The sequence below is a fragment of the Sesamum indicum genome, linkage group LG8 (genome assembly GCF_000512975.1).
Source record: "Sesamum indicum cultivar Zhongzhi No. 13 linkage group LG8, S_indicum_v1.0, whole genome shotgun sequence".
Lineage (NCBI taxonomy): Eukaryota > Viridiplantae > Streptophyta > Magnoliopsida > Lamiales > Pedaliaceae > Sesamum > Sesamum indicum.
In genome coordinates, this window is record NC_026152.1 from 10,864,964 (window position 1) to 10,884,877 (window position 19,914).

Below are 19,914 nucleotides of genomic sequence, written 5' to 3' on the forward strand. Positions count from 1 at the left end.
CTGTCCTGGTGTTTTGTGATAGTGATAGATGAATAAGGAAGTTTTATGTCATAATCAGTTTTATGCTTCTGGGTTCTGAGTGCTTAAAAAAGAAGTTGAACTTTACACAGTATATATTACCTGTGATTAGAGACGGAGATGCAGAGGCTGGTGGGAAATGGCGAGCATAGTTATACGGATGGTGAGTTGGGTTTGGCAAGGTTCAATAAGCCCAGGAGTTTTGCGGTGGATTTCAGTGGTAATGTTTATGTTGCGGACCAGCGTAACCATGCAATCAGGAAGATCACCAAGTCACGTAAGTATATCAGAAGCGTATTTAAACAAACAGTACATAGTTTCACCCATATTAAAGTTCAACCTACTTGTTAGTTAAAAAGAGCTGCTTTCCACGTGATATCCAAGCATTTACTTCATAGTACTGTTACAAGTTTACGAGGCATTGCTAACTATTTATGTTTTGATAATTACTGACGGGGCCGATCTCCAGAGGTCTGCTAGTGTCTGACGTCTGGGCTCGGGATTTGGGGAACGAGCTTGGGTCCTGCGCAGAGAAGCACGAGTCGGATTTACCCGGCGTGAGCACTCCGACGCTCAAGTTAGGTCGTTATAAAGTAGGTCATATATTGGAGTGAATAGTAGATATGAGCTTAGGGATTAATTACCTTAGCTATCTTACATGCCAAAGTTTTTATACTTAGGACCAGTTATACGGATCACACTTCACACTGGTCTGTCAAGGCGATGTTGCCATGTGTCCTTCAACCCTTTTTTCTGCTAGTCTATATGCCTGGTGGGCCTCCTTAGCCTTTACCTCTGCAGGCCCATATCACCCCCAAAATATTTTGGGCTTGGTTTGATGTGTTGGGCCTCGCTTATTTTATCCATATCATCTACTCCCAAGTTAAGATATTCTACATCGGGACATTGTCAGAATATTTGAACTTTTAAGTTTTGCGGCTGGCGTCTTTTCGCTTACCTAGTCAGAATTTCAAACGTCTTGTCTTGTACCTTTTGCTGAGGTCACTCTTTGCTTCCTTCTTAAGTCTATAAATACATGGACCTTGTATTCTGACGATGTCCCGACCTAGAATATCTAAACTTGGGGGAGTAGATGATGTGGATAAAATAAGCGTGGCCCAACACATTAAACTGAGCCCAAAATATTTTGGGGGTGATGTGGGCTTACAGAGGTAAAGGCCCACCAGGCACATACGCAAATAAGGGATGAAGGACACATGGCAGTATCGCCTTGACAAACCAGTGTGATCCGTAAAACTGGTCCTAAGTATAAAGACCCCGGCATTTAAGATGGCTAAGTTAATTAATCACTAAGCTCATCTCTACTATTCATTCAGATATACAACCTACTTTATATAACGATCTAACTTGAGTGTTAGAGTGCTCACGCCGGGTCAAGTCCTTCGATTTTCTCTAACCGTTGCCCATCTCCAATTAATTATCTTGCTGTTGAATGTACATTGGTTTACCATCATTGAGAAAGGTTCTTTATTTGGGAAAAGCTCCCAATAACCGCTCATGCATTGGACATTGGACCACATCTCCAGGCGTAGGTGTCTGTATAAGGTTTCATTGATATGCTTGTTGCTATATCTTGTTGTCAAGCATCCAACAAGCACCACTCCATTCTAAAATAAAAAAAACTGCTGCACTATTAGAATTATTCTCTTGCAAGTCGTTCTCAAACTCTGTTTCTTGATTGATGACGTATTGGTAGGTGTGTCCACTATTGCTGGAGGTTATTCACAAAAAGCTGGTCGTACGGATGGACCTGGAAAGGATGCATCATTTTCGGATGATTTTGAGCTGACCTTCATTGCCCAAAGATGTGCTTTAATGATCTCTGACCATGGTAACAGATTAGTCCGTCAAATAAATTTGAAAACAGCAGATTGCACAAGGCATTCTGGGTCTGGTAAGCATTGGAATCTTTTTGAGGAGAATTTTGCTGAGTTTATTAAATTGTTCCTCAAACGACATGACACAGACAAGTTCTCCAACTCTTGTTTCTGTGCTGTACATGATTAACACATGCACATTTCCAAACTGTTATTAGTGGTGTAGTCTCGCTAACCCGTAAAGACTTTCGTTTCTGCCTTAAGGTATTGATTTTATGTGAAGTAATATGTAATTCTTATCCTCATGCAGTTCTGGGAAGCACCTCGGCTTGGCTTCTTGGTCTCGGACTTTCTTGCTTATTTGGCCTAATTGTTGGTTTTGTGATTCACCCATATGTTATCCCATATGTAAGTGTGCCTAATATGTTATTGTCAAATATGCAACATGAATAACCACCATCATCTAATGATACTTTGTAGACAGGAAGGGCTCGCACCTCATCATCCCACCTGGACATGGACACCTTGCCTAATGAGTCTGGAGAGACAAATAGTGATGCTCTGCTCCGACATCAGAAACGCAGTTGTTAAATCAACCGCGTACTTGCTTTTCCATCAGATCATTTTGTTGGTCCTCTCTTATTTATCTCTCATGGTTAGACCTATGTTGATGGAATCTCGTAGGACCTGTGAAAAATCAGTATCTTTATTAGACCTTGATGAAGTAAGCAGCAGCAGTAGTAGTAATGTAATCATGTCGTCGGAGGCAGATGATCAATTAAAAGATTTACTGACTTTTGATGGAGGGGTGTTTTCACTTGTAAATGCTAACGAACTAGTCGAGCAGGAGGAGGAAAAAGAAACCACTGATGTTTCCTCAGGCAAGCCCGAAAAGATAGACAAAATGATATTAGCAAATCTCATGAATTTCGAAGAGGAAGCGACTAGAGTTTTTTCACCGCGGTCGACACAGCCCGGCTTGGGCTTAGTCAAGCGGAGATGAAAAAAGATGTCAGCATTTTTATTTCCTGCTGCATATTCGTGTAAGTATTTATCTTGTTTGTAATGAATAGAATTGATGGTTTCTAATGTATCTCTATGCAGCTTGCTTCGTCCTTGATGTTTCAAGTCCAAATTAGACGCAGGATGAAAAAACCATATCAAAATCTTTCTCAGCTTCTTGGTTTTTGCAATTTTGAGATACTATTTCGGGACTTGTTTCAAGTCCATCTCGTTCGCCTTGTTTACAATTTCTTATTCTTATTTTAAAAATATACAATTTGGCAAAGTGGATAAGTTCGTTCTTTCATTCAAGAATTATATAGCTTCGTCAAACATCAGAAGTATTAATGATTTTTAAATAATTAAAAATATTTATAATTATATTAAATTTCAAAAGACCTTGTTATAATTTTTTTTTTAAATTTTAGTTTTCAAAGATTTAAGCACACGAGTGTGAAAAAATCGTCATTATAATTACGTTTTCCAAAACCATCAATAATTCATCACTTTTAAGTTGAAGCAGAAAGCAGGATCCGTCCTCGGCCATCCACATATAATTGCAAGAAATTAAACAATCCGCGCGATTAATTGATTATACAATACGTATGTAATATACAGTGTAATCAACTCAACCAAACGGGACTATATTATAATACAGTACACTTAGTGTGTCTCTACCGTTAGTTTATTTGCCGTTACATGGTCACGTGCACATGTGCCTCGGATCCTCATTTTGGTACAACACGATACTCCACTCATCTCAAATAAACCAAACAGAAATTGAAATCTGCAGACATTCTTGCACAACAATATTTTTAATATATGAATGTCTGTATCCACGCTGTAGAGGCAGTTTTTATTTACTTAGCAGCCAATATTGAATTGCGTAGCAACATTGGATCTGCTGACCTTCTCCAGCAAGTTGTGTTTAAATAAACAGCTTTTAAGGTTCTTGTCTTTGGGTAAGGAGTTTCTAGGAAGCAGTGGCTGCAGATGATGTCTAAAAGCCATATTTGAAAATGGGAAAATGGGAAGAAGAGATTCAAGTAAATAGAGAAGATATGAAGTAAGAAAGAGAATTTGAGAGAGGAAAATTGAAGTTGTTTCTGCCCATTTTCGTAGGACTGGTGACAATATGTTTCAACAGCTACAAGGTGAATATGGCACTGTCCTAATGGAAAAAAAACAGGATTTCCACTCTCCAAACATGTATTAATACTATATAATTTGCAGCTAGCTATACCCCACAATTCTTGAGTTTAAGCCATCATCAACAAGTAATCTTGAGAGATTAAAGAACTGTTTTTAATCACAAAGGATCAACGTCCATGCATGCAGCTGGCTCGAGAACGAAGCTTTTGATGGTCGTACAGAGGAATCCCGTGGTCCAGAGGCTTTATCACCATAGTTTCTCGCTGTTTGTCTTGCTCCTGCACAGCTCCAAACACTATCTCGTTGGTTTTCTCAGAGCTTTGCTCGTAGTAAGTTTGTGGTGGCGATGAATGATACTGGTGATGGTGTTGGTGTTTCTTGGTTTGTTGGTGCTTTTGAAGTTCACCGTCCCATCCAGAGTAGAAAGCACGACTCTGTCGAAGCTGTTGCATTTTTTCAGAGTCTTTGGTCATGAAGGCGTAGGTTTTCTTGGGAGTAGGAGTCCTGGTTTCGATGGAAGGAGGTTCATCTTCGTCTGGTATAACAAAACTGTCCTGAACCGGCCAAGTATTTGAATACTTGGACTGTTGCTGATAGTGATTTTGGCTTCGGTATTGATGGTTTGATGGTTTCTTCTTGAAGATTGGAAACACTCCTCCCAAAATTTCTGCAGCAGATTCTCCGGCTTGTGCGACCAGCCGGCCTAAAGATCCCAGAAAGCTTTCTTCTTGTTTTTCCTGCTCATCTTCGTTTGGGATCAGTGGTGGCCGCAGTGATGACTTCAATGGCTTCTGATACGGGCTCGGGGAAACGCTCTCTTTCATTGCTTCCTGGTCCTACAGAACAAACAAGATGAGGTAAAAACCAGATCATCAAACCATCGGTAAAAAGAACTCCCAGATGAACTTTACAGTAGGTTGTAGTGCAAAGTGGATTAACTCACATCTTGAGGAGATATGATCGAGCCAACCCGACGTTGAAGCAAAGCTAGCATATAGCCAAAGAAGCCAGCAGCTATAAGCACAGCAATTCCTGCAGCACATTCATAGGATAATGAGTATGAGTGCTAGAACATAATGAAGACGAAATATTGTGTTGCTTATCATACCGAGGGGAAAACCACTTCCATACTGATAAGCACAATCATCGAAGTGGAGTTGAATCTCCCTAATTGCCTTGTTTCCACGATCAATAACAAGGAGGGAGCAGCTGCTTCCAAGATATACAACATCAAAATCACTTGAAAACTTTGCATCTTCACTTGGTCCGTCCACATGCCCACCTCCGCGACCCCGTTTGCCTCCAGCAATTGTTGTGACCCCTAAGATAAGGTTTCACAAGACCCAAAATTGAAGAATACGCAGCATCATGATTAAGGCAACAAGATAAGGAAAAAAAAGAATGCAAGAATGTTCAAAGTTGTTCTTGGTATCAAAATGAGCAAGTTGAAGAACTATCTTCCCATATCGGCTCAAACATGAATGAAGAAGAATCACCTGTATCACTAATCTTCCGGATTGCCATGTTATCTGTGTCAGCAATGTATATGTTTCCTCTATCATCGACTGTGAGCCCCTTTGGATGGTTCATCCTTGCTTCCCTCAATTTCCCATCCACATGTCCAGAGTATCCATCTGCAGACCCTGAAATCAACCTCGGCCTGCTGTCTACAATTTCAAAGTATTATTAAAGTTAGCATCCACCTCAATAACACGCAACGAAACAGAGGGAGAAAAATGACTCCACCGAAAATACAACCACCAGATCTCAAACACTGGAACTACAAAACAGAGGAGATTTCTATGCCAAACGACAATCTGTGGCAATATATTCATGCAATTCACAATCAAGAATCAAACCATTCTCCAGTTTTACTCTGTTCCCTGCGTAAACCTATATTCATCACCAATTTTTACTCTATCCTATAACACCTTTCCATATGATGGAGTTGCTGGTTCTTTGTTTTCACAAAGAAGCAACACTGGAAAGCAGTCAGGCTCCAAGAGACTAAAAGGATATATCTGCATATTACAAAATGCCAAATACAGAATCATTTTCAGTTCAGGAATTCCAAAAATACACGAGTGATGTCACTAGAACTGAAGTTAGTTCATCATCATACATCATTTTCAGTAACATGCAGCCAAAAGTAACATAATTAACGTGGGATTCCGGAATAGCCCAGCTTAGTATCAGCATCAGCAGATGAACCTCTAATTCTGGACAAACACATCAAAAATCCACTCAATTTTTAATATCCTACAACCAAAACTACATGATCTGAGGAAGCACAGACAGGAAACAGAACAAAAAGTAGAACACAAGTCCTAGAAACTTACACAAGGACAAAGAGGAGGAAATCTTGTAAAGATTACTGTTAGCTGAATCCAGAATGAGAAGGTCCCCATCAGGAAGAACTTCAAGAGAGTAAGGCTCAATCCCAAGCTTGCTGCCATCAAACACAGTCTCTACATTATACCCACCTTCAAACTTCATCATTGGACGCCCTGTTATTGCTGCAGAATCACGTGTGCCGCCACCACAATGAATCACATTTCCATTAAATTCAAAGAACAAGACAGGATTTTTTTTTTCAAAAAAAAGACAATTTCAAGAACAGTTGATGAGAAAATGAGATGTTTACCAGTTTTGGTTGTGGCCCTGAGCGATAAAACCCATTTCATCAGCATGGAAAATGCATTTGAGAAAAACCCATTAACAATTCCTGCCCAAAACATAAATACAAACAATCTTCAGAACAGATCAAATGGGAGAAGATTCAAGAACTCAGAAACACAGCGTCTGTTAAGAGCATACAAACATACAATGTGTATGTGTATAGACACTTACTGGCAGGTGAGGACGGCACAGAAACAGAGCAAACACCACCAAAAAGGAGAAGAAGACTGAAGAGCAGCACAAGAACGTTTTTCCCCATTTTAAATGCCATTTTCAAGATTCTTTTTCAAGGCAAAAAAATGGAAGTAAAAAAAACCAGTTCAAAAACGGAGGCTGGAGCTCAGCATTGCCCGAAATCAAAACCCTAGGAGAAAAAGGAAGAAGGGGTGAAAGGTTTCCGTGGGTTTTTGAGATTCTTGATGAAAAAGAGCAAAAGAAAAGGGAAGACCGAAGGAAAGAAAAAAAAAAAAAAAAAAGTGATGGATTTTTTTGAAGGGAGTGAAGAAGCGAGTGAGTGAGAAATGGTTGAGAAGAGAGAGAGAGAGAAATGAAAGAGACAAGAGAGAGAGAGAGAGAAATAAAGGAGTACAGTGGTTGGGTGGTGTGGAGAGTGGAGTGGTGGAGGGCCACTGATTAACAGCCAACAGAATCATATGCTGCTACAGTGTGTGTGATGTGTGTGAAAATTGTTGTAATCTTACACAATGGTTGGTGGGTGAACTATAAATCTTGCAACATAAAATGCAAATAATATTTTTACTTTTTCCAAAAAAAAAAAAAGTAATTTTGATTTCATTCATAATCATAAATCAGAACACATAATATTATTTACAAATTATTCATCAATACAATTTTCGTATTAATACAAAAATGCAGGGCAAAACATTTGAAACCATATATACCTGCAAATTATCTACTAATGCAGCAAGAGTGAGTCAAAAACACGACTTTTTCGATAATAAATAATTCATTATTATTTTAATGTACTGGCGTATAAAATTATTAAATTAAATTTAAATCCCACCAAATTAAAGAAATAATAGAAAAAGAAAATGTGGTTATTACATCATAGGAAGGCATGGGTGGTGGTACAGTGATCAGGTAGACTAGATTCTATACTAAATACAGTAAGCACCACTTTTCTTTTTTGGCAATTTCAAATAAATTCTCAAATTTAGGTGCTTTTATTAACATTCCAACAAAGTGAAAAAAAAAAAGAAGGAAAAATACAGCTTATTTATGTTTGTCCAAAATATCATTTATTACCTTAAGAAATATGCAAGAATCAATAATTATGAGGTGGGGCAATAGTTCCAAGGATCTATTATCAGTAATTTGCCTTTAATCAATGATTATCTACAAGAATCTTAAATGGTAAAATTCCTCTCGCTTTCTTCGCCCCAATCTTCTGTTATGTCTCGTATTATATTTAATATTAATGATTGAAATATACTCGATCTGTGCATGTAAATAGAAAATTATTGAGAAAATCAAGTGAACGTAAACACACATTTCACTTATAAAAAATAAGTCATTTTAAAGCTTTGCTACTTAATAAATAGTATAGATATAAAATTTATGCATATAAAAATATTCCTTTAAATATACCAATTGACATAGTATTGGACATGCAACGTGTACATATTAAATAAAACATGAAATATAATTTAGTAGAAAATTCGAATTGCTTCACAATTAAGAGGTTATGGAATATGGAAAATTAAATCAACTTAACAAATAATTTTTTCAATTAATATTATGAATAATGCAATAATTTCTCAACAACCCATTGTTTCTATAAAAAATAATAAAAAGTTTACTTTGATTGTGAACATAATAATTTAGTAATATTGAGCATTATTATTTGAGGGAGTCCCCCACCAAGAGAGGGACAAGGTAACATTGAAAGAAAGTGGGCCTACAGACAGTGGCCCAGTTACTTTATTCTCAATCTCACCTTTTGGTTTGGGTCAAGGATAGGCCCATTTTTACTCATTCACTGCCTATTTTAGCTTTCTGTTGCTAAATAGGCAAATGTAGGAAGCCTCAAAAGAAACAAGTTCAAAATTATGGGTTGGAAAGTTAATAATTTAGTAGAAATTAGAAAGAAATGATTTTTTTTTTTTTGGGATAGTACATGTCTTTTTATGAGATTTGATGTAATTATATGTAAATTTATTGTGATTTGAAAAATTATATTTAATACTTTTGACGTTTGTTTACATCCAACAAATAGGTACATCTATTAGTAAATTTACTGAATTTGCTAATATCAACAAAAAAATTATATGAAAATTCATGTTACCCTCGATTGCTTATTACCAATTTATTGTAGGTCAACTAAATCTTTTCTAACTAAACTATTTTTATATATCTTTTATACGCTAATGCATGCAAAGAGATGTATCTTCACCCTTATGAGTGCAATTTTTCATAAAATATTTATTTGGCTTACAATAAGTCTGAACAAGTCAATCAAGGTAAAAATGAATTTTCATTTAACTTTTTTTGTTGAAATAAGGATATTTTGGTCATAAAATACTTATTTGACATGCAATAAATCTGAATAAGTCAACTGGGGGGTAATTATGAATTTTTATTCAATTTTTTTGCAAATTTTGAGAGATCTAAATTTATCTGAACGCAAAAAAAGACTCACGGATATTAAATATAATTTTTTAAACTACAATAGATCCGCATATAATTACATCAAATTTTAGAAAAAACATGCGACATAAAAACAAAGGAATTTGAGAAATTCGTCCATGTTATTTTGTTGTTGGCATGAAATTATTGGTTGTCAATGTCATATGGGATGGAGGGTGAGGTAATGTCCAATTATGTAGATCCAAAATTAATTTTATTTTTGGAAGATTGCGTGTTTTTTATTTGGTGAAATAATGGAGGACTCACGTGCTACTAAAAGCATCGACTTTTTGTATTGGGCCTTCACAATTTTATATCTACATGTTTCAATTTTTAAAAAGATTAAAAAAGTTTTAATCATCTTATATTATCATTTAAATTATAAACAAATATTATATTTAAGAATTATATATGAATACACATGAAATATACACATTATTTTCATATATATACATAATATGAATACTAAACAATAAACAAGAAATATGTTATCATATAATAAACTATAGTATGATCAGACTTGATTCGAATTAAAACTTTCCGATTTTGTTACGAACACGTAACAGGGGAGTTGACTTAGCAGAGTCATTCGAACATAAAAAAATTCTAATTTCGATCGAATTTAGCAAAATTAAAATTAATTATATGATAAGTATAATAGACTTATTATGTAATTAATATAAAATTCAAGAAAAATGAATAATAATATAATAAGTATATAATTAATTGGATTAGATCAAATTTTATTTGAATAAGAATTTTGCGTAAACACAAATGGCATATCTAAACTTAAAACTCAAACTAGTACAAGTACTGAATGCGGGTTGGTAGTGGTAGTGGTAGTGGTAGTGGTCCGGATGCAGTACTTGCTTTATAAAAGGACATCTAAGTAACAAAGAAACATTGCACCCTTATTTCATCCCCTTTTCATGTGATGGATGGGATCATCATAATATGATAGTTTTTGTCTCACACTGTAACCTCCTCCCAGCTTCTTCCTTTCTCAGACAAGAGAGAAAGACAGCCAGGGCGCCGTGAAACGGTTCACTCCGTCTGCCCCCGCCGCTGTCCTCGTCAGCTTGTCCACCAATTATGTGGTAACTTCGTAACTTTACGAAAAAAGATTTTCCCAGTGAATAGTAGTGCTTGGCAGATTTTCTTACATATCTTTCCCAAATACATTCCCAATGGACGAGTGAACAGTGAGTGTGGATCATTTCTTGATTTTGTTAGCGTACACACATTTGAGGAGATCGTGTGGTGTAAAGGGTTGTTTGTCTCGTATATTGTATGTTACTTATTATCAGTAATGTAGTACTCTTATTCTAACAGACTATATATATTACATAAGCAATACAACAAGGTTCTTCGTTGTAATTAATGATTTGTTATTGGTGCATCTGAGTCCTATATACAGACTTCATGAATGTAATTATCAATTAATTCACCAATGATGGCTAGTTCGAAGTTGAGACTCAATTCAAATCTCATCAACATGTAGAATATTATTCTATTTTAATAGTAAGTGTTATAATTGTTATGGTCATTAATGGTTATTAAATACAGATATTTTACATTAATGATTGCAATCAATTTGCAATTCAAAAATAATTATCAATCAATGCAATCCCGGTCGGAAAATCTCAACCCTGAAGATAGGGTGGAATGATTGTGCGTGCGACTCCCTCGCCCACTTCCAGTTCTTGCATATCACGGATTTCAAATCAACAATATGTAATTTTGAGATAACGATGCCCAGTTGGGCAGTCATGTTCTCAGTCCTCACAGCTGTATCCAACCAGATTCCAACTTTTAGGTAATTCTCACTTGAAATTTCAGTGCACCATAATCATCCGACCCTATGGGTCATTATGCTGTCTAATATGAATATTAATTATTACACTCTTAACTCATCTAACTACACAATCTACTCGCTCAAAAACAAGATATATCAATCTGCAAAACCATCATCCATGCAAGATCTATCATGCATATACATTCACTTCTCGACCCTGGAACATCCACCTAACCCCCTTTTAGAGTTGAATGACCGTTTTTATATTGTTAAGGAATGATGCACACCACAGATTATTTTTCACTGCTATGGTTTACATCATAATTACATGATCTAGCAGCATAGAGCGAGTTCTCTATGGTATAAGTATCCATATATATATATATATATATATACCAGCACTAAGAAGGTATCCTCATCATCTAATGTGCAAAATAGGTCTACTTTATCGATCACAATTAGCATATAAACAAGCCAAAATCACGACTCAAATTAGAATTACATTAGAGAAGCAATGTTGACTATACAATGTAATGGTGCCAACTAATCAAATTAAGGCAGCCACTATATGGACATATCCGCAAAACTACACTTTAAAGACACTATACTAAAGATCCACAGCCCACCGAGGACCTGGAGAGAACCAAAAAACAACTGTAGTCCAGTTTCCACATCCTATTTAAGTTAATATTTTGGTCAAATTTTCTTTTTCCTGGTCAGCAGAAGAGGAGTCTCCCAAAAAGCACAACAATTTACATAAACCTACCTTACATTTGTCAGAAGACACTGTCAAATGAAACCTGGAATTGGGCACTGTCTCGAGGCTTCGGGTTCGAGGCATTGGCGAGACCTCGAAGCAGTCTCACGACATCGCCAGTATCGTCAAGATAATATTTCGCCTTGCTTGGCTTTTGCCCAACAGTGCAAGCAAAGATCTCTGGAACAGCAGGAAGGGATGAACTAGAGACAGCATTCAGTATGCTCTCGAACATATCTTCGTCCGATCTATCATCTCCAATACACACAACAAAATCTGGTGCCTTCCCATTACTGGCCAACATTGAGAGAACCTTCTCAGCAACTGAGCCTTTGGTCACTCCCTACAGATAAAGATGCATCAATGGAAATCTAAGCATGCCTCTACATATGTGTATGTGTGTGTGTGTGTGAGGGAGAGAGAGAGAGAGAGAGAGCAGGGGGACGCGGGGCGCGGGGGGGTAGAGAGGGGAGAGAGAGAGAGGGGGATGGAGGAACATACTTGTGGTTTTACTTCTACAATATGCTGTCCCCTCCGAACAACAGCAGGTTCATTTGCAAGAACATTTTCCAAATGATCCAAGAGTTCCTTGGCCTGACAGGAGCCGAAGTCAGGGTCAGCATCCTGATGATGCCACACCAATGCACTATCTTTAACTTCCATACTGGATCCATCAGTTGCTTCTGTGTACAGTTTCATAATAGGCTCCACAATTTCTTTCCAATCAAGATCAGCAGCTAACGATTCCCATTCAGAAGTTTTGTCCCACCTGAAATAAAAGGACATGATGATCATGAGTTACATTTTTTTTTAAAAAAAAAAAAGAACCCAAAAAGATAGAAAAGAATTCTACAAAGAGAAGCTAATATAAGCAGAAAATTTGAAAGTGTTGACTACCTCAGAAAAAATCCATGTTCAGCAGCCAGTCCCAATTTTTCACATGGAGCAAGCCAATCACTTAATGAACTCCTTCCTCTCCCACTAACAATGAACACTGTGTTATTAGGATCATTACACAGAGCATTGAGCACATTCACCACTTCAGGGCTAGGGGATTTGACCATGGAGGATTGAGATACAACAGTACCATCATAGTCCAGAAATATCGCTCTTCTGCTTGTCCTTTTATATGCTGAGACAATGTGATCAACTGATAACTTCCTAAAACTTGGAGAAAGTGATAGGACTCTGAAACCCAGGCCTAAGCCAATGCCCCAACAACGCTTATCATAGTGATCCTTGCAAGCTCTCTCCAAGTCCTGCATGAAGCTGCGAGCCCAATAAGCTACATCATGAGAACTAACATAACGGTAGTGTTTCTCATGCCGCAATTGCTTTTCTGCATCAGGCATGGTGATTGCTGTGTTCATGGCCTCAGCAACAGCATCAATGTCCCACGGATTCACCCTAATTGCCCCACTTAAAGATGGTGAGCAACCAATAAACTCCGACACAACAAGCATGCTAGTCCTTGGACAATCTGGTTTTATACCCATAGCTTGATCCATACTAGACGAACCCTGCCTGCAAACTATATATTTATACGGGACCAAGTTCATTCCGTCCCTCACTGCATTAACTATGCAGCATTCTGCTATAGCATAATAGGCAGTCTTCTCATCGCGAGGTGCAGGACGATCAATCAAAATCACAGGTTCATAATCATCACACCCATAAACCTCATTAATTCTTTTAGCAGTTAAGTATGTTTCCTTTTTGGCTTCTTGGACATCTTTTCCAGAGCTCCTCGCCGGATTCACTATTTGAACCAACACTAGCTTTCCCTGCAACTCCTTCTGTTGCTCCAAGAGCTGTTCAAAAGCTAGCAACTTCAAACTGATGCCTTTAAATATATCCATGTCATCAACTCCAAGAATCACTTTCTTGCCCTTGAACTGTTCTTGGATCTCTTTGACTTTATTGCATGTAGAGGGCAGATTCAACACAGATTCCAGTCTACCCATGTGAATACCTACTGGGAGAATCTTTATATACACTGTACGGCCAAAGTAATCCAGTCCAATATGCCCCCTCTTAGATTCATAGTCCAGGCCTAGCATTCTACCACAACAAGACAGGAAATGACGAGCATAGTCAAATGTATGGAAACCTATTAAATCAGAATTCAATAATCCTTTCAGAATTTCATCTCTAACGGGCAGTGTTCTGTATATCTCTGACGAAGGAAATGGGCTGTGAAGAAAAAACCCAAGCTTGACTCTATTATAGCGCTTCCTTAGAAATGTAGGGAGTACCATGAGATGGTAATCATGAATCCAGATGAAATCATCCTCTGGATTGGCTATCTCCATGACCTTATCAGCAAAAACCTTATTTGCAGACACGTAAGCCTGCCAGAGCTGTCTGTCAAAGCGATCTCCATGATCCGTGCACATAGGAAGCATGTAATGGAACAGAGGCCAGAGCTGTTGCTTACAAAAACCATAATAGAACTTCTTCTGGATATCAAGAGGAAGAAAAGTGGGTACGCAGTTGAAGTCATCTAGAAGTCTCTGTGCAACTTCTTCCTGCTCATTGGGGTCTATTTCTACTTTGAGAGATCCAACATATATGACCTCAGTCTCAGGTGAAAATCCATCCTTTGATTGTAACAATATCGAATCTTCATCCAAACTAAAGCGCCATTTACCAGTTGCAGGATCCTTTTGGGCCTGCAAAGGTAACATGTTTGCCACTATGATTTTCCGTTCCCGGCATACAGTCGATGTGCTATCTGAGTCTGCATCACTGCTCCCATTACCATCAGATATAATGCCAGGAAGAGTCATGACCCTTGGAAGACCTCTAGGAGTTTGGGAAACATCCAGCATTCCGCCAGAAGCCAAGTCCAAAAAATTTCCACATGATCTTGATGCCATCATAATAAGGGGTTACTCTCACTAAAATTCTTCAAGCACTGGACTCCAAGCAACTGCACTTCCAGGAAAAAAGTAAAGAGCTGCCAGAATAAATGTATCAACAGGCCTAAAGCAAAACGGGGTCCAGTGTCTGGATCACTGAAGGTAAGATCATAATTAAAATGAGTTACATAAAAGTCAAGTATCCAACTGATCTCATTAGTGCAAATGCACTGCAAGAGAATTCAGAAAAAAAACCATACATGACAAAATGAAGAAAAAATTGGATGTTGCATGGAGTCACCACAAATGACTTTCCATTTCAATTGCAAAAGTTACCACCACATATTTACAGATGAGAGTGTGAAATGAACTAGAAGCAATAAAGAACCAACAAAACAGACACAGAGACAGCACAAAAAGAAACGAAAAAGAAAAGAAGATACGAAAACAGAGACGATTCTTTCTAAAGCACTTTAAACAACAGCTAAACTCGTGAAAAAAGAAAAAATCAAAACAGCTAAACTTGTGAAACATGTTCTTTTCGCATGAAATGAAGATGTAGAGAGAAAAAACAAGTTGCCATTTGATGTCATGCACAGAAAGTCATGAAACATGCACAAGTACGGAATGAAACGCAAAGAGGAGCATGGAGCATACATGTGAACAAACGTGAATGGGCTAAACCAATACAATGCCGGATACGCCTCAGAACTTTTAAGAACGAGAAGATGATATATGAAAGCCAATAAATGAACCACCCCAATGAAGGGTTCAGGTCCGTAACAGCTGAGGTTCATTAAAATATATAGAAGTTAAAAGTATCGCGCAGGGAGAAAAAACAGGTTTCAAGTATCAAAGTAAGATTATGCACATCTAATGTGCAGCATAACCAATATCCAGAGAGGCACTTGACTCTCAAGTCTCCTCTGGCTTAAGAGCATTGCACGGGCACGACTAATTCCAAGTAGTGTGCAACAGGTGTGACGTCCGATCTTTCCTAGATTATCATTAGTGTATCTACTCCTGTCCATATTAGAGAAATTATTATATAAGAAGTTAATTGAGCACTGAAATTCTTAAATTTGCACCCTAACATCAGTAAGTTCAACCAAAGTGAACTAAAAACATTGTGAAGTTGAACCCCATCATATTGTCCTGGATTATCAGTGAATCCACATTTATTTTATCCATGCACAATATAGTTGTCTAATTGAAGATCTTCAGGACAATGAAACTCGCTGAAGTAAATTTAAAAAGCAAACTATAGATTATTAACTTTCGTAATTTGATATTTCAGCAGCTGCAATCATACTAGGAAATTATTAAAACAGCATCTTAGTTTTCAAATTAACATATCAAGCACACTCAGAAGTCGTCAGTGGACTGACATAATACCTGGAAACAAACAATAGGCACACAATCATTAATAGCAAATGATTTTCAGCCAATAAAGAATGTCATAACTACGTAAGCTTTGTCGTGTAATCCATGTACCCAATCTTCTTAGCAGCAAAAATCCAACCATCGCCGCAAAAGATGCACGAGCATGTAACAGAATCATAGCAGCACGGATGATCTTTTTGATGACGTGCTTAAACATTTCTACTTTTACACTTAAATGAAAAGGTCGTATCAGCATGCAGTATCTTGTGTTCTCTTCTTCAGACATCAGCAAAAATCATAAGAGCCTTCCACATACATTTATAACACAGGAATGAAGCTAAAGCTTTAAGCTTTAGCCAGAAAATGGATTATATCAGAAGTTATACTGCTACATTTCCCCAAGTTCCAACTAAATTTAGAAAAGAGTACATAATAGTATGTGTCAATATATTTATATGCAACTGTACGCGTGCGTGTGTGTATCTAACACGGATTCTGCGCCAAAGTCCTTGCATAAATCAATACAAAAATGACAGATTCACAATTCTATGACAAGATTTACCAGAAACCATAGACTCATCAACAAGTCAAACAAACATTTATGGCTTTAAAACTGCACCAAAAAGTGACCAGATATCTTTTACCTTAACAACAAATCACAACGATTACTAATCAACCTGGAGAGACTCTGACGAAGCTTAAACCCTCCAACTCCTATAAACAGGCAACAGCAAAACCTTAAATCATCAAAAGGAAATCCAAAACTCACTCCACCGCTTTAAAATACACACAAACACCCAAAAAGCAAGGCGAACAAGGAGAACAAACTCCAATTCTCAAACATATTACTCTAAACAAACAAATAAAAAACAACATCAACAACGAATCATTTCCATCTAATTCCATCTCCATTCCACCTCTACATCGCAATTAATCCCCAACGTTCCACAAATCAAAGCACAAAGCCACTCACCGGAGATCGGGACACGCCGTCCACGTCAGCACCGGCGGACCGGTCCAGAATTGCTTCCTCCGCGAAGTTATAGAGAGAGAGAAATAACAAAGAGCACCGAACAAGAGAGAGAGAGAGAGAGAGAATACGAATGAGAATTTTGCAGAGAGTGATATAGTTTTCTAGAGAGAGAGAGATAAGGATAATTAATGAATGCAGCGAGATGGATAAAAGGTACAACTCTAAGAGGGGTAGAGTACAAGAGGCTGAAACGTGGATGGACTTTTGAAATGAAGAAAATAAAAAATAAATAGAAATGAGGTGGAAAATACAGTAAGAAGAAGAGGATAGAGACGAGCGGACTTTCTACTCTTTACTAAAGTTAGCTTTGAACTAACCCTGGTTAAGGTTTGCATCTCAACTTCCACTTTCTCTTTCCTCCTTTTCACAACTGCCCCTCTCCCTACACTTTATTACCAGAATGCCATTCTTGTAATTATGTGTTTTTTTTTTTTTTTACTTTTTCTCTAAACAAGTCTTCTTTCTACTTACCAAAATATTAAAAATAATAAAAAATAATAAAAAAGTTTTTTTTCCTTTCTATTTTGTTGGGGGGGGGGGTAAATTATATTTTATCTAATATTGATTAATTTCGAATTCTTTTAATAAGAAGTAATTCAAAATTTTCTTTTTAAATATAATCTAAGGCTGTATTTGGCTGAACTTATTTTAAAATCTTACGAACCCATATATTTAATAAGATATTAAATTTTCTTTAAAAGTACTTGAATAAAAAATAAAATAGTAATAATTTTATATTTAAATTGAAAAAATTTATTAAAATTTTAAAAATAAATTAGAATTTTTTTTTTCAGATGAGCTTAGGAATTGCTAATATTTTATTTCTTAATTTTATAATTTGTTTTAAATATATCAAATATTTCTACAATATTTTATAAATTTTCAGATATCTCATAAAATATTTTAAAGAGTTTAAACCTCACTCAAACACAAAGTAATTGTCCAAATATATAATTAGGAAACAAAAAGTATTTATTTGTCAAATAAATATTGGACAATTAGCTAATAATGTAAAATGTAGCTACAAGTGAGGGTACTTAGGTCACCTAATCACCATATAATTAGCTGCTTAAATAAATAAATATATAATATTAGAAAAAAACAAAAAAAGAGTTGATTGGTACTAATTAAAAAAGTTATCCTTGAAGCAGTTCATTATCACACCTCCTTTATTGAAGAAGGTGTGGAAGTAGTCCCTTCAATTATTTTAATTGGATAATTTAGGTCAAATTTAGATAAGCAAATCACTCATTGTTTCCAAATTCTTATTCAATTTGACTCCAAGACAAGAAATTAATTATTATAAAAAAAAAAAAAAAGTGTACAACAACACCCTTTGCCCACAATCTTCAACAATCATCAATCATTCGTGCAGTTTTAATGGTTAAAATCAAATGTTATCACCTTTATAATGTGGGCTCGAATTCTTATTAGAGTACTTGGCGGAATTAAATGTATGTTTTGACAGTGTATGATGAGTTCCACATGGACAGACTTTGATTTTTGACGTCTGGTTGGTGTAAAAACATGTTTTTTTGACGGGTTTGTGGGGTGCTACCATAATTGTACCTACTTATGTAAGTAACAAAAATCTTGAACAATTATCATTGGTGAAATTAGAGTAAATAAATAAAAAAGCACAATTTTCTTAATATTACTAAGATATCCAAATAAAGATATTCTTTTTTAAGTGGTGGGTACATAATGACATCAATATCTTAATAAACTGAGCAGCACATCGACTCGGGCTCATAACCTTTAATTTATTTTCAAACATCAATTTTAATCGCTAAATTAAGATACTAAATAAAGACATCCTTAAACTTGTTTATTGTGAATAAGACATGATAGTGCTACTCAAGCAAAAATCCTTTAGTGGTTGGTGGTCCTAAAAGCCAAATTTCGCTTATATGGTTTTATATAGGTTAATTTTATCATACATTAAATTATAATTTGTTTTCTTTAGAGGTTTTAAAAATTATGCTTATTCTAAATTATATTCTTATATATGTCGGACAAATAATTAATCTATATTATTTTTTCATACTACGTGTATTGTTTGATAATTTCATTTCAGCCCCTTACATTTTATCACACCACTTAATATATTAAATGCGGTACAAAATTTAGGATAGTAAGATATTCATATATATATATATATTTGTTTTTTATTCATATTCATAACTTTACATTTAGTTATTAAAGGATTTTTTTTAATAGAAAATAATGAGTCAATCAATCGAAAAAAATTACCTATCCTCATTTTCATTTTTTATATTTTCTCAAATATTTTGAAAAATAAAGTTAACAAGAGTAAAATAGTAATATCCAGTTGACTATTTATACTGAGCATGTGGATATATTAAAGTAAATAATTGATAGAATGTATCCTATTTTGGTAATATATATAAGTAAACATTTGACTAATTATACAGAGCTTTTTTATTATTGATTTAGTAAAGGATAATCCTATTATTCACTTAATACGATCCTTGAAGTAAATGGAGCCTAAATATATATAAAGTTAATTACACTTAAACTATCTCAAAAAATATAAAATTAAAATGTCAACCCCTCTAAAAATTCTCACAGAGAATGCTAACTCAATAATTAAAAAAAGAAAGAGGAATACAAACTTCGAATTTTACCCCTCGTTCAATATTTTGTATATTCTGCAATAATTCGAGTAATATTTTATTACAATCACTCTTCAACTTTATGCATAATATTACATCTTGCCCTTACTAATA

General features: G+C 35.9%; 3 protein-coding genes across 7 annotated transcripts in view; 1 reads left to right on the forward strand and 2 right to left on the reverse strand.

The window, feature by feature from the left end:
• LOC105168235 overlaps positions 1-2,976 on the forward strand; it is a 3,887-nt gene extending 911 nt beyond the window's left edge. Inside the window, exons 3-6 of one of the 2 annotated variants that reach the window (XM_011088230.2) lie at positions 131-295; positions 1,736-1,933; positions 2,167-2,264; positions 2,341-2,976. In XM_011088230.2, coding sequence (XP_011086532.1) covers positions 131-295; positions 1,736-1,933; positions 2,167-2,264; positions 2,341-2,859 — 980 coding nt within the window. In that variant the 3' untranslated portion in view covers positions 2,860-2,976. Of the gene's footprint in view, positions 1-130; positions 296-1,735; positions 1,934-2,166; positions 2,265-2,336 lie in introns of both variants that reach the window. The other variant, XM_011088231.2, reaches the window with a different exon arrangement.
• On the reverse strand, positions 3,921-7,290 carry LOC105168236. The gene is made up of 7 exons (XM_011088232.2): positions 6,861-7,290; positions 6,655-6,735; positions 6,350-6,526; positions 5,507-5,677; positions 5,119-5,331; positions 4,954-5,042; positions 3,921-4,846 (listed from the first exon to the last, which is right to left on the reverse strand). Exons 1-7 carry the CDS (start codon positions 6,958-6,960, stop codon positions 4,178-4,180), a joined length of 1,500 nt encoding a protein of 499 aa, XP_011086534.1. The 5' UTR covers positions 6,961-7,290; the 3' UTR covers positions 3,921-4,177.
• Positions 11,595-17,269, reverse strand: LOC105168237 (probable alpha,alpha-trehalose-phosphate synthase [UDP-forming] 10). Of its 4 annotated transcripts, none has more exons than XM_011088233.2 (5): positions 17,105-17,269; positions 16,776-16,845; positions 12,785-14,819; positions 12,389-12,656; positions 11,595-12,230 (listed from the first exon to the last, which is right to left on the reverse strand). In XM_011088233.2, the coding sequence occupies exons 3-5, from the start codon at positions 14,767-14,769 to the stop codon at positions 11,907-11,909; spliced, it is 2,577 nt and encodes an 858-aa protein (XP_011086535.1). In that variant the 5' UTR covers positions 14,770-14,819; positions 16,776-16,845; positions 17,105-17,269; the 3' UTR covers positions 11,595-11,906. The 4 variants fall into 4 exon arrangements, with proteins under 4 accessions (XP_011086535.1, XP_011086536.1, XP_011086538.1 ...); XM_011088234.2 differs by having other exon boundaries at positions 12,785-14,904; XM_011088236.2 differs by lacking the exon at positions 16,776-16,845.